The sequence below is a fragment of the Xiphophorus hellerii genome, chromosome 18 (assembly GCF_003331165.1).
Source record: "Xiphophorus hellerii strain 12219 chromosome 18, Xiphophorus_hellerii-4.1, whole genome shotgun sequence".
In the NCBI taxonomy this organism is placed as follows: domain Eukaryota; kingdom Metazoa; phylum Chordata; class Actinopteri; order Cyprinodontiformes; family Poeciliidae; genus Xiphophorus; species Xiphophorus hellerii.
In genome coordinates this window covers 27,204,036-27,230,239 of record NC_045689.1, presented here as the reverse complement: position 1 = coordinate 27,230,239, position 26,204 = coordinate 27,204,036, and the positions used below count along the sequence as shown (strand labels likewise).

The following is a 26,204-nucleotide window of genomic DNA, read 5'->3' as shown; positions in this document are numbered from 1 at the left end:
TTTTGATATGCATTAAATCTCATTTTAGCTGCAGAAAGCTGTCAGCTGAAGTCAACTAAAAGTATAATTCATCTCCACGTCTTTTTAAAAAAAGTTTATTCAGGCACCGTGTGGTAAAAAAAAACCTCCTCAAACTGGAGACAAGGAACGCGAGACTGGATCTGGACAACTTCAGTCAAAAGAAACGCTGATCTGAGGTGATCCATGTTTAATAGTTGCAACTGATGTAATGGAAGTTTTAATGCAAGTAATTTCTATCGTTTCACTTCAAGAAACACACAAAAAAAATACAAATGTAAGATAGGAAATTGTGAATTTTATTGGTATCAAACAACAGGTTGTGGTTTTATGGGGTGTAGGTTGCAGACTTTGGAAACATCAGCATATAAGGCGACTCTATAAATGCAACTTTCCTAAATTTCATGACTCAAAGTGGAATATCTATAACATAGTACTCAAAGTTAAGGAGTCCCCATTGCAAGGGTTAAAAATAACCAAATTCCCAACCCAGTGTATTTCAGGATTCTTGGCATAAAAATGTGAAAACTTAATTTCACAGCCAAAGCTTTAAACTTCTCCGATAAAATACAACAAAAAGATCTTTTTACCTTTAATATGAAGAGACGTCAGTGTCCATATCCTTCATTTTGCCAACATTTGTCTTACACTCTTACTATAGAAAGAGAGTTTGCTTTTTCGGCGTCAAATTAAAGGTTAAAGGTTAAATAAAGTCAAATTGTTCAAACTTAGATGTAAGGTTGCGGTTACTATTTCAGCTTAACACAATAATTTAACCAGGTTTTTGTCAATGGAAATAAATACTTCCTGCAGCAGTCGGGTGTATTTTATTTTAGAGCTGCTCTGGCAGAACTTAACATTCTCAGCGGCAGCACGTCCTCCACCCATTCACTGGGAGAAGCCATCATGCGGTCCCAGAGCGCCACCTCGTACGGGCCGGAATCCATCCAGTCCACCAGAGCGCCGTAGCTTCTTCCTGCGTAGAGGAAACATGCAGCCGACACTGGATTATCCTCTGGTAACGTCTGGATTCAGGCACTTTAACACTTTCAAATATTCAGCTCTTTTTTTTTTTTTTAAACCATTTACACCAGGATTTCTTTGTTTAGGGCAGGGGTGTCAAACTCTTTTTTCGTTTTGGGCCAAATCAAGATTATAAATGCTCTTAAAGGGCCGGTTGTGCCAGAATGTATTGATAAAACCCGTTAAACTGTTAGAAATATTAATGAATTCTTTTCAGTCCATCCAGGATTAAGCAACTGCTTTTGTGATTTATTTTTTTTGCAATAAAATCAAAGTGTTTGCGGCACTAATTTGGAAATATTTGTGATATTTCTTTATGACGGTAAATGCAAGTTTTTATTGCTCGCTGTATGGATCACCGACTATAATCTGACTTCCATTAAGGCTGAGGCAGCTGTTTAGTACAAGTAGGAATGTTTTTGGCAATTTTTGAGAAAAATATGCAATAGCCTCCCAACTACGTATTTGTGCAATAAAGTGCGAGGACTTGTTGATTTTGCGTGAATTTCCACAATAATTCACAAGAAACTGGATCGACTGATTGATATAATTTTGCAGTAAACGGAAAAAAACTGCAATGATTTGATTAACTTAATATTTAAGCACACTTGGTGTTTAGTCTAGAATCTAACAGGCCACATAAAAAGCTATGGCGGGCCGGATTTGGCCCACGGGCCTCGAGTTTAACACATGTGGCTTAGAGTTTCCTTTCTCTCACCTATTTGATCTCAAAATATAATTCAGATCTTAAAAAGGTCAGAGCTTCTTCTCGGTTTCAGGTTTCTGACGTCTTTTCTGAACTTCGATGCAGCAAAATTGTGATTACGGTACCAAGCAGCGTTTTCTTTTCTGGCAGGGCCCAGTAAGGAAAAGTGACCACAAGTTAGTTTATCTACGTGCACCTCATTCACGAGGATGTGTAAAACTATCCAAATGTGTCAGAAAAACAATAAATACAGCCAAAACAATCAGAAACAACAGAGTACATGAAACATTTGTTGCAAAAATGCAACATAAGAAAAACCAATTGTGACACAAGTTAACCATAAACTACATACAATGATAGAGATAGATTTAAAGTCATAATTGAACAACAATTGAATGAATAAATGAAACATAGAGACGGAAACAGATAGAAACAAAAAAGCCAGAAGAGAAAAACGACAGAATGAAGCAACAAATCATATTTCTGTTCATTCTGGTTGATTTTGTTTTTCGTCTTTTTTTTGGATTCTTGGTCTCATTTCTAATCTTAGTAAACATGAAATAAGAAAGAAACTAACTCACAAGTAGCTTTTCAGCAAAATACAGGAGCTTGTTTTAAGTCAATAACTCCTTAATATTGATAAAAAAAAAAAGATTTTAGGTACAAGTGGCTCTGATTAAAGGGAGGTTCTTGCATTCCTTCACCCAAATGTAACGTACCAGTGGAATAATAATTTTATTTTTATTTTTACATATTATAAAGGGAAAGTGTCCTGTCATTGACCGAAAACAAACTTATTTCTTTCTGGAAAGTTACTTGTAAGTTAGTTTTGTCTTCTTTCAAGTGTACTAACATATTTGTATTTGGTAACACTTAGATTTTTTGGGGGCAGTGAGGAGACAGTAGGAGCCTGAAACACTTCTTCCTTTTAGCTTTTTCCTACCAACCGACCTAATTTTTAAGTTACAACGACCGCACGGGGGGGAAAAAGGAGCCAATGTCCAAAGAAAACCTTTGGACCCGCTCACCGATCAGGCGATGGTTACCTGTTCCGGCGCCGAGCCTCAGCCCCCCCAGCAGGTTGCTGGCGAGTCGGTCTCGGTCCCACACCGTGAGCTCCACGCAGGCCTCGGTCAGATCGGCCTCGCCGATGCCGTCGTACACCATGGTGTGGTTGAACACCGGCTCCACGGTCCTCCGCAGGACGCGCGTCTTCTGGCGGCTCTTCCTGCTCGTGTCCGGCAGCACGAAGCTGGAAGCAAGGGAGAACGACAGGGCGCGTTTACTTCACACATCAGACGTGGAAAGCATAACCTTGTTTGAGACGATTCATCCGCTGCCTACCATTTGACGTACGGGTCGATGGTGGCTCTGATTAAAGGGAGGTTCTTGCATTCCTTCACCCAAATGTGAATCTCTCCGCTGCTGGAGACATCTCTGGGTAAACCTTGAAGAAAAGGAACGTTTGCTTGTGTGGCTGAACGAAAAATGGTTTTACATTGTTTTGGTACATCTGAAAAGTGTGGCGTGAATTTATGTTTAGCCCCCGGAGTCAAAACTTTGTAGAAGTTTCTTCCGCTGCTGAAAGCCGAACAAAGAGTATTGCAATGGTTTAATAGAGAGTTTTAGAAATACATTCTGCCACAGCCGGCCCTTTTGAAGACATTCATAATCTTGCTGTGGCATGAAATAAAAATGAGCTAAAAAAATTTTGAAAATATATAACTCGTCAAGAGCTGCAAATAACTATTTTTCTAAATATATACTACAACGAATGTTTCACTTTGAAAGCTAACAAAGTGTAACTAAAATGTTTTTCTATTAGAAATAAAATAGGGACCAAATGCTAGTTACTTTTAAAAGCCTGTTGTAGATATTATATATAGATTTTGCATAAAAACATAGGGGGGGGGAAAAAATCATAGAAATACCAATTTCTTGTTTCGTCCACATTATAAAACATTTCCTTATTGTTGTTGAGCTACAGAACGAAACTGACAGAATATGACTTCCTTTACTTTCTGCGCTAAGTTTATTTAAGCAGGCAAAAGAGGTGCAATAAGCTAAAAAAAAACCAAACAAACAAGAAAGTTACTTTAAATCCTGGTCTCTTTTTTCATTGTTATGATTTTCACTGACTTTCCCAAGCTAAAGACTTACATCCCTAACCAACTAATTCCCGAAGCAGAGGAGGGTGACTGTGAGCAGACCTTCGCTGTGGGTGACCTGCGGCAGGTAGCGGATTGCCAGTCTCATCTCTCCCCGCCCGTTTAGCGGCGCAATCGACGGTAGAGTCTGAAAAAGAGGCGAGGCGCGACATGAGCAGCCTGGCTAGTCCGGTGGGAATAATGAGTGTACAGGCTGGACCAATGGAGGTAAAAAAAAGTAAACCCTCTGTTATTCGGCGAGGAAAGAAGTAGCGCAGCTTTTGTGCCGCGGTGTGTTTGCGTTTACCCTGGCTTTCAGCGCCAAGTAATTCATCTGGGTGTGGTCGAAGTCCCACTTGGAGAGCTCCACGTCCACCTCGCCCAGGAAGCTGTTCTTCCCAAAGGTGTCGTGATGCCAGACGGAGAGAATGAGCGTCTGTGTCCTGAGGTACTCCATGCGAACACGATACTGTGCGGACAGGAGAGACGCTTTTGTTTTGCCGTGGGTCGGAGTGTTTAGCGTGTGAAAACAAACAAAAAAAAAACACCCAACCAAAACCTCAGTGGGTCAACTGAGTGCGCGGCCGTACCCGGAGGATCTCGTTGAAAGTCGGATTCAGTGTCTTTTTCTTTACAGATGTTTTCCTCTTTCCCAGATTGGCTTTGTCAGGAACCAGGTAACTTTTGACGTACCTTAAAAAAAAAAAAAAAAAGCAACATAATGATATTAATGACAATTAGCAGGAGTAGAACGGGACTTCTATTGAAAGACGTACAGAAAATTATGACTAGATGTTACCAACCATCAGCAAACAATATCAAAATTGCACTTTTGTTTTGATTAATACTACAAAAGGTTTTTTTTTTATTTCGTATTATGAAAGAAAACCACAATTGTTAATTAGGTGTGTTTGTAAGTCAGTCTACAGCCACATGTAGCCGGATATATTTTACGTCTAATTGGTTAATTTGTTGCACATTAGCACCGGCCACAAACAACACCGGCTGGTAAAGAATACGTTCAGGACTGACGGGTCGGAGCGGCTCCGCTTCGGGTCGACTGCGGCCAGGTCGCGGCACTCTGCCACAAAGATGTGAAACTCCCGCAGTCTTTGGACGTAGTTGATGGAGAACTGGATGGTTCCCTGAACCTCCACAAAATCGCCGCTGTACATGGTCATCACACTCCCACTCAGCTGAGAGCAGGCAGGAACAAAAAAAAAAAAAAAAAAAAAAAAAGTTAGGTAAACCTTTACAAGAATCTGACCTAAAGCTGAGTGAACAAATTTTCTGGCAAATAGGAAGAATACCTATCTGTCCAGTGGCTAGGCTAGCTTTAGCATCTTAAGGACCATTATGCTGTTGTGTCTCATAAAGGTACAATTTGAAGTCACTTCGCCCTTAGAGTATGTTTTTTTTTTTTCTTAGCTCGTAATTACTTGTTGCTGCATTAAGAGAAGATAATGCTTTATTGAATTTTCAAACAAAAAATGTATTTATTTAGGAATTTTTGCATTTTTTGCATCGCCTCACCACAAATTACCCTATTAAAATAAATTATCCATCATAATACTTCACTCATTACATGTTTGTTTGTTGTTAAAAACATGCTTGCATTTCCTTGTTTATGTTTTAGAGCAAAACAGAATGTCAAGCTGCCAAGGAAAGTATGAACATATAGGTTCTAGATGTGCTCCCTGTTTTTGAAAAAGGAAAAAGAAACCCGACTAAACAAAAACAGGACTTCTTGTACCACAATGACTTTCCAAACTTTAATAAATTTTGTGAAAAAAAAAAAGCGAGTTAGATGGAAAGCAAAAAATTTTAAACTTTTAATTTTCTTGCGAACCAAATCCTGAAAACGTGACCTCCACTTCTATTCTTCTAACCCACAGGAGATCATGTGCAACCAACTGCACAAGCAAGTCGCTTAATCAGTAAATAAAGTCCATCTGTTTGTAATTTTTGGGTCATTATAAATCCAGCTGTACTGGGAAGGCCTCAGAGCGCCGTTAGAGAATATTAGAGAACAAACAGTCATAAAAGACTTAAGAATCTCAGCGGGCGGACCCGTGATAAAGCTGTGAAGTTTAAAGCGGATAGGTTGCAAAACAACATCACAAGTACTGAACGTCTCGCTGAGCTCTGATCGATCCATCATCTGAAAATCGCACAACTTCAAAGCTTAAAAAAAAACAAAAAAAACATCTAATCTGTCAGGCTGGGCAAAAAGAACCTTCTAATCATCAAAGAGATCCATGGTAACGCCGGAGGAGCTGCAGAGATCAACAGCTAAGATGGCCAAATCGGTCAGTAGGACAATTATTGCTCATCCACAACACAGATCTGGCCTTTATGGAAGATCATTGTTGAAAAAAAGTCATGAGACATTGTGTTTCCCTCAAGCCAAGAGGGGAACACACCGAAGGTTGTTGGTCTGCACATCAACTTTCAGTTGTTGTATAGACCAACAATAATCAGTTATTGGTGTCTGGATTGGCAGATTATTTCATTTACAGCAAGACATTTTCCCATGTTATAAGTGAAATAATCTGCCAAAGCAACTAATAGTTTTTCATCAATATAAAGGAATTACTGACTTGAAACAAGATCCTACATCTTGCTGAAAGATTACTTGTGAGTTAGTGCACTTGAAATAAGACAAAAAGTTATTTGCACTAGAAACTGAACCAAAAATACTCGGTAAGATTTAGTGTTTTTTAAGTGCACTTAGTTATTTGAACTAAGTAACCCTCTGCAGGAGAGAGGCAGTTAGGTCCAAATACTTAATGTGATCAATCTGCATTATGTCATATTAACACGTTAAGTCCTAGTTTTTAGCACACTGGTTTGAACAGCAGACGCTTTAGCAAAATATAAAACACCGATTGAAAGTGGATGACCTGCAACAGGGACACAACGTCACACTTCTAACATCTGTGAGACAGTGGAAGTGAAGTTTTAAACACAAAGCCAACAGGTGACGAAGGCAGCGTTTACACAGGGAGGATGCTCATGCAGAAGCAGTAGTGTGTGAACGTACAGAAGACACAGACGTCATGCCAGAGGAGCTGCTCAGGATAGTCGCTGAGCTGCCCGCTGTTAGTCTTTCTAGAGGGTTACTGCCTTCGCAGAAGTCGATGTCAATGCCGCGCTCCTGAAACACAGACGGACCGCAGGGGAGGAAAGCCTTGTGCGGCTGAACGCGGTGCAGGGTTCGTTCTTCAGTAATGGAAAGCTTTACCTCCTTCTGTAAGAACGACGGGACGGATTTGCTCATCTTCTTTAAGTGGTCCGGATCCGAAAAAGAAGAGGAGGAAGGAGTGGAGATGGCTGAAACTGTGGAGCAGTATTTCAGAGAATCTTTAGTATATTTGCAATATTTGCGTTTCAAACGTTTGTGCGTTTTTTACCTTCACTGCTGCGCCTGAGGTCAGCAGCCGGGTCAGCCCTCCTTTCTTGTCCTTCGAAAACAGTGAAAAACAAACTCACCTCAATTGTCATTACCAGATGTAAAACATAGAAATGTTGTAGAGGGCGTGCTGACGTGGTGCTGCGGATGCGGTGATGTCCTCCATGCTTTTAGCCAGATTTTTAGGCCGTGCCTCCGCTCGCCGCAGCGCCTTTCTGACCGGATTTTGCTCGTCTTCGTTTCCTTCTGCTATGCAGGAGGAAACGACACAAGTAGGGCAAGACATTTTCACAAGGAGATTTGATTTTGACAGATTATTGCTCACATTAGACCAAAAAGGCAGACTTTTAAAAAAATGCATAAACATAAATATAACAAAATGCAGATTATTGAAATAATGTGAAAAGTGAGAGTTTCTTTAATATTGTCGCGGCACAATGTTACACTATCAAAATTCAGCCTAGATCTAGTTGTGTTTCCATGAAAATTTTTAACTTATAAACAAAAACCACATAGTTGTTTTTTTTAAATGGAAAATCGTTGTTTTTGTTTTTAGCTGAACTTGTCAGTTGTTCACATTTTCACTAATCAAAATCCACATATGTGAAAATTCTGATGTTTAACATCTGCAGTACGTAAAAGATAGAAAGCTTCTTCTTGTTAAAGTTGGCTTTCATTTTTGTTTTTATAGGTTATTCATTTCTATTTAATTATGTTAATTGATAGCTATCTAATAAGAGTTTTCTAAAAAAAATTCTAAATGCCACTCGGTTCTCTCAAGGCTTCATAAGTTTGCTTTTCTAAGAATATTTAAATACACATATAAAACAATGTTTTGCGACATTATTATCTGTGGAGCTTGTTTGTGTTTAGCTTCGAAGCCAAACAAAATACAAAACTGATGTAATTTAGATCAATCTAACAGTGATTAAGGCTTAGCCTTCACTTCCTCTCATTGTCTTTTAGCAACTTTTCTTCTGTTAGGGTGTGGCAGTTTTAAAAATATATGCTATTTTTATTTATTTTGCAATTTTATCGTTAAATGTCATTGTTTTGGCGTATTTTAAGTGTAGGAGAGAGAGAGAGAGAGAGAGATCTATCTATATATTATTTTTTGCCAAACTAGACATTGAAATGAACTTACCAGCATTTTTTAAATAGCAGAAGAAAGTCAATCTCTACTTTTTAAAAAAGAAATCACAACTAAAAGAGTTTAGTTACCTAGTGGCTGCTTTGCTAAACAGATTGTCTTCACTGAGCATTTTAGCAGCTGACCTAATCATTGTTGTGTTGATTGTGTCACATAAACTCCTGAATGTTAAACCTTTTTCAAAGCAGTAGCAGGTTTTCTGCCACTGGATCTTTGATTGATGTTGTCTTGCAGCCAGAAAGCCTTTGTAGCAAATAAGTAAATTTACTAGGTAGGTGAACCTGACTTTAATATTTAACACCCCAACAATCAACAATCAATTGTTGATCAATTGTTGATTAATCGACAATTGATCAATCAATCTATCTTGATTGATCAAGATAGATAGATCTCTCTCTCTCCTACACTTACAATATGCCAAAACAATGACATTTAAAGATAAAATTGCAAAATAAATAAAAATAGCATATATTTTTAAAACTGCCACAACAGAAGAAAAGTTGCTAAAAGACAATGAGAGGAAGTGAAGGTTAAGCCTTAATCACTGTTAGATTGATCTAAATTACATCAGTTTTGTATTTTGTTTGGCTTCGAAGCTAAACACAAACAAGCTCCACAGATGATAATGTCGCAAAACATTGTTTTATATGTGTATTTAAATATTCTTAGAAAAGCAAACTTATGAAGCCTTGAGAGAACCGAGTGGCATTTAGAATTTTTTTTTAGAAAACTCTTATTAGATAGCTATCAATTAACATAATTAAATAGAAATGAATAACCTATAAAAACAAAAATGAAAGCCAACATTAACAAGAAGAAGCTTTCTATCTTTTACGTACTGCAGATGTTAAACATCAGAATTTTCACATATGTGGATTTTGATTAGTGAAAATGTGAACAACTGACAAGTTCAGCTAAAAACAAAAACGATTTTCCATTTAAAAAAAACAACTATGTGGTTTTTGTTTATAAGTTAAAAATTTTCATGGGAACAGAACTAGAGCTAGGCTGAATTTTGATAGTGTAACATTGTGCTGGGACAATATTAAAGAAACTCTCACTTTTCACATTAACAGAAAGGGTAATGCTATTTAGGGTGAATGTTACTAAGAAAACATAAAGTTAGATCTTACGATTCGAACTGTTCCAGATGTTGGACCATGTTTCTGACGTACTGCTGACAGACGACTCCGGGCCTGTGTCTGAGCTGCTGTAGTTTGCCCAAACGGGCCACTGGCTTGTCTTGGTCGTCTTCCTGCCATGGCGCTCCTCTGAGCTCACCGGTGTGCTCGCCCTCACTGGTTCACTCAGATCAAGATCGTCCATGGACTTCACCTCTGCGGCGTCTTCGCTCAACGCGAGCGCGAGCGTGGTGTGAACGCTGGTCTTGTCCGTCATCCCCAGGTAGTGGCGGTAGTCTGTGGGGACGAAAGCCCGCGCTCGTGGAATCACAAACTCTGGCTCGAGCTGCCTGTGTTTCCTGCTCTGAGACCGGAGAGGACTGAGGTCTACTCTCAGTTGGGTTGGATCTTTTTTCTCATCTACACTCAGAGCAAACATGCTCGTGGCGCGGCGCAGAGAACTTCCACGGCTGCTGGAGATGCAGAAGCTGTCCTTTCTGCTTTTCGGAGACCGAATGTCTTTGGTTACGCCGCTTTGTGGCTTTGTGGCCTTCTCTTCTCGACTGACGTCCTTTGCACTCCTTTTGAACTGTTTTTGTTTCCCTGTCTCTGCTTGCGTGTAATTGGGCATGTTACTTTTGTTGTCACTTTGTAGCTTTGATCCAGATCCAACCTGTTTATCATGTGGAGACTTTGACCGGCTCTGGGGAGAAGTAAATGACTTCATGGCAGCTCCTCTTGTTTTCTCAAGAGCAGTACTTACATGATAAATCTCCGCATCAACAGACTTTAAATCCTGGGATGAAAGCTGGGAACGGAGGGGCTCTTTCCTTTTGGGGCTTTTGGGTTTGTCAAAGGTTAAAGACGCCTTAGAGTCAGCAGTAGCCTCGTCCCAGAACTCTCGCAGAAAGTTAAACTGGGCACGACTCGTTCCAAGACTCGGATTCATCTTGTCTAACCTCTGATTCAATGGTAGAACCGTAAAATTCTGGGGATTCTTGTTACTACCTTCCTCGTCGCTTCCTGAATCATTTCCAATTGATCTCAAGTCAAACTCGGACTTTGTGAATCTCTTCATCAGTTTTGTTTGATTCACACCACGGGTCACTTTGCCCTCTCCAGGACCTTTAGGTTTGCCGTTGCAGAACATTGGCTTGTTAAGCTCCTGCTCCCAAAAGGACTTCAGCTGCTTTATCCTCTCCGCTGTGCTTTCCTGGTGTTGCAATGGTTGCTTGTTTGAGTATGAACCGCCGGCCCTGTCCTTGGTGGCTGGATCATCTTTTCCTTTGGGAGATGAGCCTGAGTGTAAGTTTTTATCCTCACTGTCTCTCCTTCTCACATCTTCAACCGAATCTCTGTGAAGTTTGGCTTTTGTGGTGAGTTGCCCTTCATTCTCATCCATGTCCGAGCCATTTCTGGACAAACTGAAATTTTCCAACTCTAAGCCGACCTTTGTTGAGAGGTCTGGATCCAGCTGAGATCCAGGAGCGGTCTTGGACAGAAGATCTTGCAAGAACATTTCTTTAGATCCTGAAATGCTGTCTGGTTGTAGATTTGGTGTAGCCGCAGAATCGCTCTCAAACTCTTGATCTATGATTGTTCTCTCTGATGGGTTTGGTCTGTTTGCAAGTAAACCTTCTCCTTCCAACACTCTTCTGTTGGTGGCTTGTAGATTGGATATTAACTTCAAATGGGTAGAGTCATTATTGTACTTTTCGGGTGCTTCTGACTGAATAGAGTTCACTATTTGCATGTTTTGGTTGTTGAGTGGCTGCTGCTCGCTTTCAACACTTTGATCTGGGGTGTACTTATCATAGAGCCCCTTTCCACTGTACTTTCCAGGAACAAAGTGTACATCAGGTTCTTTGACTGCAAAACCCTGAGCTGAGTTTACTCCTTTGTCGGCTGGCGTCACGGATTTGCTGATAAGTATCTTTGGGCCCGCGTTGCTTTTCTCCCAGAATGATTTCAAATGAGAAATTTTCAACGGCCTGCTTTCATCGCAACTATCCCTAACGTCCTGTGAATGCAGATGTTGAGCATCGAGCGTCTCCTTGCTTCCTTTTCTGTTGAGCTCATTGTTGATCTTTGTTGTCGTCTCAGATCTATCTAGCTTTCTTTCACTGGTCCCTCTGTCGAATGACTCTTCCTCCCTTGATTTGCTGACAGACGCATGCTTATCAAAGCCTGTGCAGGCCTTTAGAGTGTCTTCTGAGTTCAGCCAGTCGCTGCTGTCCGTGCTGCGGTTGAACCAGTCCAGCACCTTTGCTATGGAGTCGTCCTCTTCACCGGTGGGGCTCGTTGTCTGAGAGGACAGTTTGAAAGCGGTCATCTGATTGGGCTTCTGAGCTTGCTGATTGGATTTGTCAATGAAGTGGAGATCATATGACATAGGAGGGATGGGATCTAGAAGTGGAGGAGGAAGCAAAGAAGATAAATACACATCTCACTGGTGTGTGGTTTCCTTTAATTTATTACATTGATCAGTGTCAAAAGTGCAATATACCAGTCCATGTGGAAAGAAAAATACTTTGTCTTGCAAACGTGTTTACACCCTATAAATGTTTCTACGTTAATTTACAGTAAGACATTTTGATGAAGTCGCAGGTTAACACAAAGTAAGTGATACTTTGTAGAACTATCTTTGTAAATCTTATGGGGTATGCAAGAAGTTTTTCACATCTAGAGAATTAAATGTTTGACTGACTATTCGTCTTTGCAAAATAACACCAGCTCAGTCCAAATTGATTAAGGACAATATGTTGCCATCAACATTCTTGTCTTTGAGATTTTTTTAGGTCTGTACTTTTGACTAGGTCATTCTCACATATGAAGATGCATTGGTCTAAACTACTACATTTTTTACCAGGATGTGTCTTTGGGTTTATTGTCCTGCTGGAAGGTGAACTTCTGCCCTAGTCTCAAGTCTTTTGCAAACTCTAGCAGACCTTCTTGTAGTTTTGCTCTGTGGTTGTGTTGCTCCCTCTTTCCATCAACTCCAAAAAAAACATTTTCCTGTCCCTGCTGAAGAAAAGCAATCCCGACTCCAGTGGCGTGCACAACGAATCATTTTTCAACAGATTCTCCAACCCCAACTCTGAATCCCTGCAGCTCCTTCAAAGTTTCTATGAACTCTTTGTTTTTTTTCTCTGATTAATGCTCTCCTTGCCTCGTCTGTAATTTGAAAAAGTCCAATGGGCTTGAGTACTTTTGCAAAGCATTGCGATATATAAATTGTACAATTTTTATTCATTCACTCTTTTCATGGAGCTCATTTAAATTAGTAATGAGCATTTATTTCTTGTTTTTATTTTTTTTAAATTGGAGCTTTAAAGCTTTCACCACAAAATAATATGTCCAAATCTTTAAAAGACTTCTTCCTTCTAACATTTAAGCTGTGTAACGATACTGGGTCATCGTTTTCATATGGATCATGTCAGGACTGGAGGCTTGCCAGTCCGCTATCCTCTTCCTCTGCAGCCATGTCTTTGCCATGTGTGCTCAGTGGGGGGTTTGCATTGTCCTGTTGAAAAATGCATGCAAAATATGCTCTGAAGGCAGCATATGCTGCTCCAAAACATTTTCTGCGTCTTTTCGACTCTAATGCTGCCATCACTAAGGTCTATATGGTCTGATTAGTCCTTTTCATGTTTGATCCAGAGCACATGGCATCAATTTCTTCAAAATGAAATAATAACTTGGATAAATTTGGAATACAGACTTATCTGACGATAACAAATCCATTTATCGGGTAATAGTCTGCCCATAAATGCCTTTGATGGCAGAATAATGAATGTCATCCAAGGATAACAGGAGTCTGATTTATCTTTAAATACCAGATAACCATGAATTTAACCTGCTGACACCTCCCACTTGAAAAAGCGTCACGGTTTTAGCCAACTTACAGCTTTTCTTTTAAAATGCGCAGCAGGAAAAGCATGAAGCGATGGATGTTCATGACTTAAATCAAAATGGTGCTAAAATTAAAGAAAAAAGACATTTTTGACCCCATTATTTATCTCTTAATGACCTGGTAAAGATATTAAGCCATAGAATAAATGATACAACCTTAGCTTGATGATGTTCATTCAGTGGGGAAAATGCGGCATGTTTTTAGAACTACATTTTTTCTTGGAGTAATTTTGGTAGGCTAGCTATTCCTGGAAGGGTTTAGATATGTTTCCTGTTTTTTTTTTTTTATTATTATTATTTGTAGATAATGGCTCTCACTGATGTGCTGGAGTTCAAAAAATCTGAGAAATGGCTTCATAAGCTTTTCAAACATCATAATAAACAATGCTGTGCTGCAAAAACACAAAGTCTTACCAAGTATTTTTGGTTTAGTTTATATCGTAATACACTTGAAATTAGACCAAACTATCTTTTCATCAAGATACAGCAGCTTGTTTTAATCAAATGATTCCTTAATATTGATAAAGTACTAGGTCCAGTGGCAGATTATTTCACTTATAGCAACTTGTAAGTGAAATAACTTAAAGCATTTTTTGTCAAAAGTATTTTTTTTTTGTGCCAAAATCAGCTTTGGCAAAAACTTGACTTGGGTCATTATTTTAGGAAGGTGATGATGTTTCAGGTGATGATTATGGGAGAGATACTCAAACAAAAGATGAACTCATAATTGAAAGAGAGCTCACCCAGTGTGTTTGGAGGTAAACTCATCTCCTCCTGCCGCCCTGCTGTTCCCACGCTGCTGCTCGTGTCTCTGTCCTGAACTTTATCACTCGGTAGGTTGAAAATGTTCAAGGTCGCGCGCTCTCTTCGCTCGTCTCGGGCTTCGACCCACTGCTGTGGCGTTTCCCTGTCAGCGCTCACATCAGTCCCAGAGTGAGCAGCCGGGCTGAAACGTGGCAGAGCTTCAGAAACGCAGGTGGCTTTGGATGAGCGTATCAAGTAAAGGTTTTTACTCACCGCTCTCTTGTTGTTGATGCTGAATTCTTGTCCATCTCCAGACTTGAATTGGAGGAAACCTGAGATACAGCACTGAGTGGCTGCAGGGAACTTTTATCTGCCGCTGTGGACGTCGGCGCAGAACCCGTGACCGGTGCATAAACACTTTCCTGAGGCGTTTCATCTGTGATCTTCAGGCCAGACTGGTTAGAGCTCCCGCTGGATCCCAGCTGGCGGCTCCGTCGTGGGGCAGGCACAATGGCCGCGGGCCTCGCCGAAGCGTTTAACCCCTGCTGGCTGCCGCGTCGAGGCAGGAACGTCCTCTTCTTCGGTACGGGTCTGAAGCCCGTGGAGGAGCTTTCTGATGTGACGGAGCCCCCCGAGGTCTGACTGGACTCCCCCGCCGGGGCATTCTTCCGCCGGGAAATTGCCTCTGGGTGGAAAAAATAAAAATAAAAAAAAGGTAAGATTTTGCTGTGGCTTTTATCACAAACCTGTTTGCTCCAAATCTCAGCTCCCCACCTGACTCCTGCGTCTCTTGGTCCAGACGGGGGGCCGTGTTATGGTTCTTTTCAGGAGGCTCAACCACAATGAGGGAAGCTCGATTAAAGGGGTTGTGTCTCGGCTGGGAGGGGAACGAAAAGGACAAACGATTTAGATCTCAGCAGCTGCTGTGCCACAGAGAAAAGTACAGATGTACAACAGGAAGCTAACCTGTCAGTTCTAAAAACAATGCCTACCATTTTGGGGGAACGAACTGATGAGTATCGATTTTCCTTTTCAGCGTCACTGCAGGGGAAAAGATAAATAGCTGATATTCTTAGACACTTTCGCAAGATGAAAAGTAAAACATCATCAGCAATAAGCTGACATAACGCATGACATAAGAGTTTCCATGCAAATGTCACTTTCAGGATTCCAGGCTCCAATTTTTTTAGTTTTTATTTTTTTGGACTTTTTTGTGACACTTTTACATCAAGTTGGAGGTGTTGCAAATTTGTACCTGGAATGTCCCACACTCAGTTTGTGATCTGCGATAACTTCCATTCTCTGAGAAACCTCCCATTACTTGGATTTATGCCCAAACTGCAAGTCACGTTTATGATGCCGCTCTAAAAGAATCTATAAACTGAAAGATGAGGTGAGATTGACTTTTTCCTTCTGTAAAAGAGTTTCAGTACACTTGTGGGTCAGCTGATAAATAAAAGTTGCTCATTAATATGCATCCTTGGGTCGTAGTAATGCAGCTACTACAGTAGTTTTCTTTTTCTTTTTTTTTTGTTGGTAGTAAAATGCTCAAAAGCTTAAATTTGCCATTTACTCTGTCAACATTTCTATTTAAACTTTATGGATCTTTATTTACATATGTTCCTAAAATCAAACCACTTTGATCGGGATTACAAATATTAACATGATCGGGTAGACGGTTATTCTCTAAAATGTAAAATACCTTCCACTGTCTTCATGACTGTATTTGTTTACGGCCTCATAAATAACTACAATACCTTCCAAAGGACTCACAACATTAAGTGTAATATAAAACATATTGAAGTTTGTAGTTCTAACATGACAAAAACATAAAAGATACAAGGGGGAAGAAAACTATGAAACACACCGCATATGTAAAACACATTACTTTAATCAAATTAAATATTATATGAAATGCCATAACTCTGAACATGGGGCAGATGGAGGATGGAAGAAAATTTGCCTAATTTAATGAATATGACTGCACTAAAAGCTCATGTGATGAGGTGATGAATTTCAAAAGTACACAGTAAGTGTAGCCTTTGTCATAGTGTAAATACCTGACAAGGAGTTGGAGTTTTTACAGCCTTTGAAAAAAGTTCAAAAAGCTTAGCCAAATCAAATATTGACTTCTTCTCTTGCTGACAGAGTCTAAGCTGTGACCAAAGTTATAAAATATGCCTTTCTGTTATCATTACTTTTTGAAACGTCTCAGCAGTGTAGCAGGCTTATTTTCGAGGGTCTCAGTCCATATAAAAAGTTTAAATGTTGCCAAGCTATTGTTCTGTCAATTTTGCCGTGCACACTTCAAAGTGGGTTAGAAAACGGGCTGTTTCCAGGCAGCACCACCTATGTTTACATAAGCCGAGTCACAAGACTGTCTGCTCACTGGCAGGACGCCGGCGTCTTTTAAGGGCCGAGCAAAAGAATGTCTCTCAGATGTGAGGGTGTCTGAATCTCAAGCCGAATTTAAGATTTGTCACAAAATCAGAGGAGCTCATTGGAAATGGACAGATCAAACTGATTGTGTACTTCGTCTCCGGTGGTTGTGAGGATTCGAAACACCTGGCAGGTTTTGGAGGAGGCGCTGAGTCTGAGCTGCGGCTGCTGGGCGTTTTGTTTCTCTCCACTCGAACGGACCCGTCTGCAGGGGAGGGGGGGGGGGGGGGGGGGGAGAGTATATGTTTTAATATATACTCTCAGATTCTGTCACCAAGACCTCAAAGTTTAAAATGTTGTTTGTTTGGGGGGTTTTTTGCACAGTTGGAACTTTTGCGGGTTTAAAAATCAAGCAGACCCAAACTAGCCGGCTTCCCTTGCTTCATGGACGCCAGGATGATTTCTGATCCGTGGATTTTGTCGCTGTGTCTTTGGGACTTGGCCTCGTAGAACCATTCCCCCGACAGGTACTTCAGCTTCACATCTGACTGAGACCCGCTGTCCAGAACCTTCTCCAGTTTCCTGTCATGAAAAAAAAAAAAAATCTAAATTGCAACATTGACCAGAGGATTTTTTATTTTTTCTGTAAGTCGCTTTTAAAGATGGAAAAATATGAGCCAACATCAGCAAACAAAAAGGAGTTAGACGATATTTGTTTATGCTGAAAGGCACTTTCAATACAAAATCTCAACTTAAAGTCCTGGTTAATATTGAAATGAATAATAAAAACATATCAAATGAATATTTAAAGACAAACTGTGCAGAAATGTCATGCAGCGTTTTAACTTAAACCGATGGAATTGCGTTTCCGGTGAGAAGAAAGCCTGTTCTGTCTTCCTCCTCCTGTCTGTCTGTGTCATGTGACCTGCTCTGTTTGATGTGTTCGAAAAGCTTCCCACACCGGAGGAGAGCAAACACTTCTCAGGAAACTTTACGACGTTCAAAGCAAACGGCTTCATCTGGAAAGCCGGAGAATGACTGGGACCGCATTTGAATGTGTTAAATGTCAAATGATCAACAAGTCATATGAAAACGGAGAGTAAACAAGCTAACCAGACTAACTTAGCCTCGCCCTTCAGCAGACAGCTTGCATGAAAACTATTGCTAGCTATGGGAAAGATGGGAATGTATTCACAGATCGCAGCTTGATGTGCTTATCAAATCTATATTGAGACATATAAGGAAATGAAGCAGAAACTTCTGGTGGGACAAATTATCAGTCACTGTCAAGAAAAAGACAATGCTGCCGTTACATCACTGCAATGTAAAGTCACTATGGTTTCATACTGCACACCATATTGCCAAAAGTATTTCCCCGCCTGCCTTTATGCACATAAACTTGACTAAAATTCAATTTTTAATCCAAAGGGTTTAATATGACATTAGACATTTAGCCTTTTGACTTTTCCTCTGGAGGAAAGACCCAAACTGATTGACATCAAGGACTTTTTTTTTTTAATCTCTTCTTGAATTTTATTTGATCAGTACATGTCAGACAGGTTCTATTTATAATTAATCACAGTTAATTCATTGTTTGACAAAGAGGGGATTCACTTTCTTTTTTTTGTTTACATGGTTCAAGTTGGGTTAGAATAACTTTTTTTTCTCCCTAAAGGGGCAGTATTATAAATTTTCCATGCACAAAGCACCATTTTATAGCATAATCAAGTCACTGTGTTGCCTTTAGTTGTTATACAAAGACTGCATAGATCCATCCATCCATCCATTTTCTGTATATCCTTGTCCCTAGTGGGGTCAGGTTGGGTGCTGGTGTCTATCTCCAGCTAACGTTTTGGGCAAGAGGCAGGGTTCACCCTGGACAGGTCGCCAGTCTGTCGCAGGACTATATCAAAGATGACTTCAAAAAACTGGTTTTGTAATTTGACTCCTTAAAATTGGGGCTCTATCTCTTTAAGATGCTCCTACTCTTTCCAACACTCTGCCCTCAGCACCTCATCACAACGGTGCTTCTCGTTATGCCATTGACAGCCTCTCTGAGGAGTGTTGGACCCAATTGCTGCTGCCGCTAGTCTGGAGGAGCTGAGTGGGGAAGGCACAATGGAGGGATGCTCAGCTGAAAACCGCGGCTCCAAGGAGGAGCTTCGCTGAAAAAGGCGGGGCTTGGTGAGAGCAAGCGTTTAGGCACCCTGAATGGTTGCCATGGGAGATTCAAGGATGTTTTTAATGAGGAAACATAACATGATATAAAGCTTAAAAAAAGTTTTCTGTCTTGGTTTTGTACTCTGATCTTTGGTTCTTTGTGCAACAAGATGAATCCATCACTTCCATTACAATTTCCGTCAACAGCGTTACACAACTGCTTCACATGATCGCGCTCAAGAGAGTAAATTGGAAAACATCTCAGTGGAGTTAAAATAAAGTTAGAGGGGGATCAAAACAAATTCCACCACTCCGGCTCATCTTTCCGCTGGCCGGGGGGAATTACGGCCGTCATGTGAGGCGGAGGTAGCGCATTATTACAGGCTGCTGGCTTAATCCTTTTTACATCAGGCCGGACGGGACGCAGCCATCATTCAGGTAATGAAGTCAACTCTATTAAAACGCCCAATGAAGAGAGAGCTCTTTGTTTTACAGCAAACCTCACTTTTAAAAAGTAAAGTAATTTAATTAAACACATTTCCAACTCAGGTGTATATATTTTGTACATTTACAGCTGATTTGGAATTTCAAAGATGGATCCTCAAAGGCTCCTGACGGTCAGGAGACAAAAGCTTCAACTGTTTGCAGACGAAGGCGATTCGAGAATAAAGCTCATTTTGAAGGCTGTCACGGAAAATTTCTGCAATCCAGCTGTAATCTAATTGCTCTGATCACATTTAGGTCCCTCAGCGTCCAACCCCAGACAGGCTGTCATTGTGTTACGCATCAAGCAAAGACTCTCCTTCATGAGGTTTGGTGTTGGTGGGATAGTATAAAAAGACATTAACTTAAACTCAGATGGGCTTTCATTTCAAGTCTACTAGAACATTCAGGTTTGCGTAAGAAAATAACGGCAAGGAGTCTTTCAAGGAAAAGTAGACTGCGTGAATCTCTTTCCACCTGATTCTCTCCTCCTCGGCCCTCTTCAGCTCCTCGTCCCTCTTCAGGACCGTCAGTATCGCCTCCTGCTCCTCCTCCGTCAGGTGGCTCAGGTCGATCATGCTTTCCCCTCCTCCTCCTGTTGCTGCTTTCCCTCGGCGGACAGGTGTGAGAACGCCCAACGCGCGCTGGCTCTGTTGAGCAAATACCGCCGTTCACCTCCTGAGAAGGATGTATTTGCGCATGTATCCACGGTAACAATACACTGAAAAAAAAAACAGAGAGGACAGAAAGGTTGCTAAAGGAAGTTTCTCTCTCACATGGTGCACACTTCATGTAAAGGACTACTGAAAATTAAGCCATTAAAGGTTATTTTGGGGACTTGTCGCTAACAACGAGCTTCTGATTATGATTAATAGATGTTGGTATTCACCATCTATATTCAATTTAGAAACAAGCAGAGCCGGCCAAAGGTTATATGGGGCCCGAAGCGGAATTGAAAATAGGGCCCCAATAGCGATTTGAGTGGCCATTTATTTGTTCATTTGTTTTTATATATATATATTTTTTTTTTCCACATGAAGGTTTCTCAAAGTACAATGTTTTAAAAAAGAAAAAAAAATTGCAGCTAATTCTGCTTTGTGTTTGTTTGGGTGTATTAAATAATAAAAGGCACAATAATTAAGCTGATCAGCCAGCATTAAATATAAAGGACAGAATAATAGTAAACACATCCAAGGGAAGAACAATAATATGACAAGAACTTCTCAAAAATGACTATTTAGTTGCCTTGTGCCTTTTGTGATGTCACCATAGGCCTGTAGAATTTTGTTTTTGTTGCATTTTACCTTTAATATTCAAAGTTTACAATAAAACAGCTATAGACAAGTACAAACAAAATGGACCATGCTGTTTTATGGGTGTCAAAATGTTTCATTTGTGAGTTTTGATATTGCAGAAAAGATTGGCTGGAAGCTTTAAATGAATACTAAGGCAATATGTATTTTCCTTTGTATAACCACATAACATTTTAGAGCTCTTTTTTAAAATTGAAAATAAATAAAAATGTTACATTTGAATACATTTCAATTTCATCTATTCATAATCCTTATATTAGACACATTTTTTCACAAATAACCAAAAAACTGAAGTTCTAAACTTTAAAGTTTTGGAGCATTCTTCTTCAGCTCGGTTCTCCTTTGCCTTGAGTTGAATCTGCTGGCAAAACCTTTAAGCCTGAAGGTGTTTCAGCTGTTTAATAACTGCAGTTCATTTTGATTGTCTTTATCTTCAACTGTATCACTTCCTCACCATTAAATGTGAAGAATTCAAAGACTTGCAGTGCAATGCTTGGTCTGGACAAAACGTACCCACATGGATAATCTATTATTCAAAACAGTTTAATCCACTTTTGCTCTGAGGAATGTGGCTTTATGACAGTAATTACCACACCAGCACGAGGTCCCCTGGTGTTTTGATGAAGGGTCGCACAACTCGTGTTTAATAAGAAACAACTGTCCCTATAGAGGGATCAGAACAATAAAAAAAAACAATTTCAGAGAATGATTACGTAATTCAATTAAAAATCGATTATTTTCTCCATTGTATTTTCTGGATATGTAAACTGCTTCCTGTTTAATAAATATTGCGAGTCTTCCTCTTGTTCTGGACAATCCAGAGGTTAAACTGGAGCTGGGGCCGTTTATTTAAGGAGTAGGTACGTAGTCGACGCAACAGGTAAGACAACTTGTTGTTCTGTCCTGCCTCATTTCTTCGTCTGAAACTCGATCCTTAGAATATTTTTTGAAAAACTTTAGTAATTTAAGACAAAGAGTCATGAATTTACTGAGACACACTGCGATGAAACCTCTCTGCGACTGTTGGAAAACATATGAATAGCTTTCACCTACCTTTAAGGATAACTTTGCGACTCAGAACCTCGTATTCAGATGGGAAAAGGAGGGGGGGAAAAAGCGAACAAAAATGATAAATGCATAAAGTTTTTAACTTCACCTCCGCAGGTCTGCTGCCACCGCTGGATGCGCTCGACGGGAGCGGAGGAGAGGGGGCGGACTCTCAGCGTAGGGATGGGGAGGATCTGACAAAGACGAGCAACGATAAGCAGCAGCCATTGTATTAAATAACCGCCGTATCCGTCTACAGCATCATCCTGCGGCTTAATGTAGGTCTGGATGATTAATGTCGGCTGCTGGGTCTCCTTTCGAAACGGGCTGAAGAAACAAGTCGCGGATGGGCGTGTTAGAACCGGCCCGGGCTGCAATGACAGGCATTGTCCAGCAGGTGTCACCGGTGGAGATGCGGCTAGTGTTTGACAAAAGGGTGGTGCGCATCTTCCAGACAGGCGGAATGAACAGGACGGGCTGAGGTCAAACAGCAATTAAAGCTGCGCAACACGAAGCTGTTTCACCATCTGCGCTACTGGTTTGGAGGAATAAACCCCCCCACTGCGACTGCGAGGTGATTCTCTGACCTTCAACACACAATAATGGATGAATCTCACACTTCCGGTGTGGTTTTGTGGGTGAAAGCAGTGGGAAATCATACAGCAAATAAACAGTTGCTGTATGGACATCCAAAAGTGCCACAATTCAAGAAATAAATCATGACATTAACGAGCCCCTTCTAAAATAAAATAAAAAAAATTGTAAATATCCAATATATTAAAAATTATTAATAGTTGTGAGCTGCAAAAAAATAAAATAAAAATAAATTTGCACCATCAGTAAGCCTTACTTAGGAGGACTACCACTACAGTAAGTGGCTGTGCAGGTTATCTTAAATGTAAGGAGTTATTTAAACTACAAGGAGAGTTCAGTATTTTCAATTTAAATTTAATTATATGATTTAAAAAAATAGTTGTAGGTTGTAGTTTTGGCACTTGATTTTCTTACATGCACATTTTTGTGCCACTCTTATAAAAACCAGTGGGATATGCTAGCAATTTTAAATGATACAGTTGCTTGTTTTTCTCAAACCAGAGAAACGAAGCTCTATGACAAAACAAACAAAAACAAAAAAAGACACCTTAGATACTAGAACAATGTTAACATTCTTTCAATTTTTTGAGAAAATATATTCAATCTTAAAAGATATTTTTTTGCATTTAATCACTTCACAAAATAGCGAGCATACAATCTTTCAATAAAAAACAAGAGAAAGCGGGTAAACCTGGATGTAAACAGAAAAATGTATCCGATCAGCTTCAGCTTACTGAAAAATGTTTGTGTTGTTGTTTTCACATAAATCCTAGGATAATACATTAGAGTTAGGGGTCATATGTCAAAATAGAAAAAAGTTGCAAGGGCACTTGCAACACTTTGCATGTGGCCTTGGAAAATAAAAGGGCACTGAAGCTGACTAAGCGCTTGTCTTATGCAGGTACATCTCAGCAAATTCTGAACAACAAAGTATTTTGTCACCCATTTCAGAAAGTGACACACATCGTGTACAGATTCTTTAATCTCATTGTACATGTGCACAGTGACAAATCCTAATTCACCAGAAGTAGTTAAAATACTACATGTAATGAAAAAATTTATTATCTTGTAATAAAGTTATAATATTTATGAAAGTTTTCCACCAAAACAGTCATGGTCAACTAAAATCAGAAGGTATGAGGCAGCATTAATGCGGAATGGCACCAATAATGATTGAATAGTGAACATAAAGACGTTCTAGAAGTTGATGTTTCTTCACACATATTTTATTATATTATATTTGCCAAAGAGGGTGAGAAGCCAACGCTCTTTGGGAACCCCCAATCTACCGAACATTAAGAGCGAGAGAATCACACACCGACGTTTGTGGAAGCTGCTCTTTATTTGAAAAAGAAAGAAAGAAAGAAAAAAAAAAAAAAAAAAGACATTGTCTGCTACACGATCTAATTACATAAAGAAAATATCTGCGGAGACAAACGCAGAGAATATCCTGAATCAAACTTAGGTAGAGTCAAATTTGATTGAATTGCTTTCATATTTCATACATCTTTCACTTTGTGCGCTCAAAGAACAGTCGAGTGTTTATGTACAACGTGGCACCGATCAACAGTGCTGCTCCGCTCTACGACCCCGCTCCGCTCTCACTCTTTTGTACAGCTAATTTACACCAAACCTTTTTTTTATTTTTTATTATTATTATTATTTTTATCACTGTGAGGACAATCTAATCAGCCGGCCTGCCTACCCGCTAACCTGCCCCCCCCCCACATACTGACCCCACTCCATCTCTCTCTCTGAGAAACTGCAGCGTGGAAAGATGTGTGCAACATGAAGACAACTCGTTCACATTCAGAGTAAAGGCAGCCTTGATTACAGTCAGTGAGTCAACGGCATGCCAAGCTTAAAGCAAATGGAGCCCACCACCCCAGTGTCGCCCCTCAGATTTTGTGGATGAAGTGGTGTGTTTTTTTGTTTTTTTTCCCCAGATCTGTTGCAAAACAATAAAAAATAAAAAACCCTAGGCACGCTATATACTGGTAACTGACTCGTACTCTAAGCCCCGCCCCTCCCCGTGCTGTAAGTACAATGGAGATCGTGAAATCTTTCATCTAGTAAAAAAAAAAAAAAGAAAAAAAAGGAAAAAAAAAGTCCTTAACACAAAACTCAAGAATATTTAGTGCTCTATCATTCCGCTTAATAGGTGTAATTTATATAGTATCTATTTTTTTTCATCTCTACCTCTTAATGATAGTCTGAAATCCTTTGTTTTAATGCTGAAGCACTCCCACATGTGTTCGTCTTACTGTAGATTTTACATTAACCCCCCCGCCCCTCTCAAAGGCCCTCCCCGATCTTAAACCAATAATCATAAATAAATACAAACAACACACAAGGAATGTCTACTGTAAACACGGTAAAAAAGACAAGAACTAAACAGGTGTAAACGTTGTTAGCATCACTACTTAGTGACGGTTAAATAACTGCAAGGGGGGGGGGGATTCTGGATGACTGATGATTGGATCGAGAAAGGGAAGAACGGCAATCATTTTTACCTTCCACCCCCGTTTCACCCACCGCTGTACATCATCAAAAGCCCTCGACGTCCGACCGACCGATCACGTTTCCGAGCAACCCAAGCTATCCTTAGAGAGGAGGAGGGGGGGCGTGGGGTTAGAAAGCAGCACCACTCGGCGCGTCGGGCGAGTTGTTACAGAACAAAAAAAACAAAAACAAAAAAAAAAACAGGGGGTTCAAGTTTCTGCCGGACGTCGTGCTGACGTGGTTACCATGGTTTCCGACAGTCGGTGCGCCGTCGGGTTCTTGACGCGTCTGTGTTTGGGTGGGTGGGTGAGGGGGTTCAGGGGAAAGATGGGGGCGGGGGGGGGGGGGGGGGGGGGGGGTGATGCTTCTCCGAAGAGTTCGACTGCAACGAGGACAAAGTTTTGCAGCTAAGTGCTTCATCTTCTGAGAGACACTTCCTTCAAATTACATGAACTGCATCTGCAAGAAAAGCGGAGGGTCGTATCAGAATAATGAAAATGAAATGATACAAACAGAAATGATCAGTTTAGCTGAAGTTTGCTAAGCTCTTTCTTCATTTTCATTTATTTATTTTACCAAACTGAGGTTAACAAAAAGTTTGAGCAGATTCTGAATTTATGGCCATAATGAAGCGAATATTTATATATTTCCTTTATTTAATCAGGTAAACCCCGTTGAGATCTAGATCTCATTTTCAAGAGGGACCTGAGCAAAAAATTTGCAATACATAACAACCTGGTTAAACCTGGAATATGTTTTACTAATGAGGTTGAGGAGTTACACGGTTGCTTTGAGCGCCTTTTAGTTATAAAGCAAAACCACAAGCACACGATGTTACCATGACGCAAACATGGAAACAAAGCTTAGCAAACATGCAACTGCAAATTTGGTTTCCAAGTTCATGTTAAAACAATTTGTCAGTAAAAACGTCAACAACAAAAAAAATATTGATTTGAATTCAGAAGCAAATTATTAAATCACAATACAAATTTAATATAAATTATAAATTTGCCAAATTTATTTGAGGAACAAGAAAACGATAAAATTGTCTCTGCAGACACACCGACTGCAGTCTTCTATTAAATGGGTAAACTCTGACCAGTTATTACAATAATAATATTAATAACAGTTCAAAAGTGTTTTACTTCACTTGTGGCACATTCTGCAGATTTTTCTTTTTTTAATATACAACATTACAAGTTAAAAAATCCAAATGAACAAATCATTTTTTTTTAAATACAAAAATATACATTTTATTGCCTAAAATGCAACAACATAGCATTATTTTACTGCACATTTGATCATTTGTACCAAAGTGTATGTCTGTAGCTAAAAAAAAATAAAAAATCTAACATCAAAGCTCTAATTATGCTTTACTTCATACAGTGTAGAGCTGAACATTTTAGGATTTACTGAGCAAAATGTTTTTTTTTTTTGTTTTTTTTTTCCCTTTTTACTGAATTTGAAGCAGGTGAAGCCAAAATGCCACTTTT

General features: G+C 39.9%; 2 protein-coding genes across 19 annotated transcripts in view; both read right to left on the bottom strand.

Annotated features, from left to right (window-relative positions):
- Positions 1-296: 296 nt before the first annotated feature.
- sytl2b (synaptotagmin-like 2b) lies at positions 297-22,274 on the bottom strand. 11 transcript variants are annotated; one of them, XM_032545337.1, is made up of 20 exons: positions 21,622-22,272; positions 19,733-19,976; positions 17,031-17,194; positions 16,766-16,877; positions 15,226-15,274; positions 15,008-15,110; positions 14,507-14,918; positions 14,233-14,435; positions 9,590-11,983; positions 7,442-7,555; positions 7,308-7,358; positions 7,139-7,188; positions 6,938-7,051; positions 4,927-5,090; positions 4,485-4,587; positions 4,202-4,363; positions 3,958-4,042; positions 3,092-3,194; positions 2,794-2,999; positions 297-994 (listed from the first exon to the last, which is right to left on the bottom strand). In XM_032545337.1, the coding sequence occupies exons 2-20, from the start codon at positions 19,831-19,833 to the stop codon at positions 846-848; spliced, it is 4,839 nt and encodes a 1,612-aa protein (XP_032401228.1). In that variant the 5' UTR covers positions 19,834-19,976; positions 21,622-22,272; the 3' UTR covers positions 297-845. The 11 variants fall into 11 exon arrangements, with proteins under 11 accessions (XP_032401228.1, XP_032401227.1, XP_032401224.1 ...); XM_032545336.1 differs by having other exon boundaries at positions 7,139-7,233; positions 21,622-22,270; XM_032545333.1 differs by having other exon boundaries at positions 6,938-7,233; positions 7,442-7,552; positions 21,622-22,274.
- A 1,139-nt stretch (positions 22,275-23,413) lies between these two features.
- picalmb (phosphatidylinositol binding clathrin assembly protein b) overlaps positions 23,414-26,204 on the bottom strand; it is a 29,529-nt gene continuing 26,738 nt past the window's right edge. For all 8 annotated transcript variants that reach the window (XM_032545192.1, XM_032545199.1, XM_032545193.1 and 5 more), the window contains one exon: positions 23,414-25,170. Coding sequence is in view for 1 of the 8 variants with exons in the window: in XM_032545193.1 (XP_032401084.1) it covers positions 25,156-25,170 (15 nt within the window). In the remaining 7 variants the exon portion in view is untranslated. The remainder of the gene's footprint in view (positions 25,171-26,204) is intronic.

What these genes read in the sequence shown, in the direction of transcription:
- sytl2b (XM_032545328.1), bottom strand. Translation starts at nt 19,833, where the DNA reads ATGATCGACCTGAGCCACCTGACGGAGGAGGAGCAGGAGGCGATACTG. An exon ending in TCACAACCACCGGAGACGAA is followed by an intron (nt 15,275 to 16,765) that starts GTACACAATCAG and finishes TTTCCCCTGCAG; the next exon opens with TGACGCTGAAAAGGAAAATC. An exon ending in CATCTGGAACAGTTCGAATC is followed by an intron (nt 7,556 to 9,589) that starts GTAAGATCTAAC and finishes CCTCCTGCATAG; the next exon opens with CAGAAGGAAACGAAGACGAG.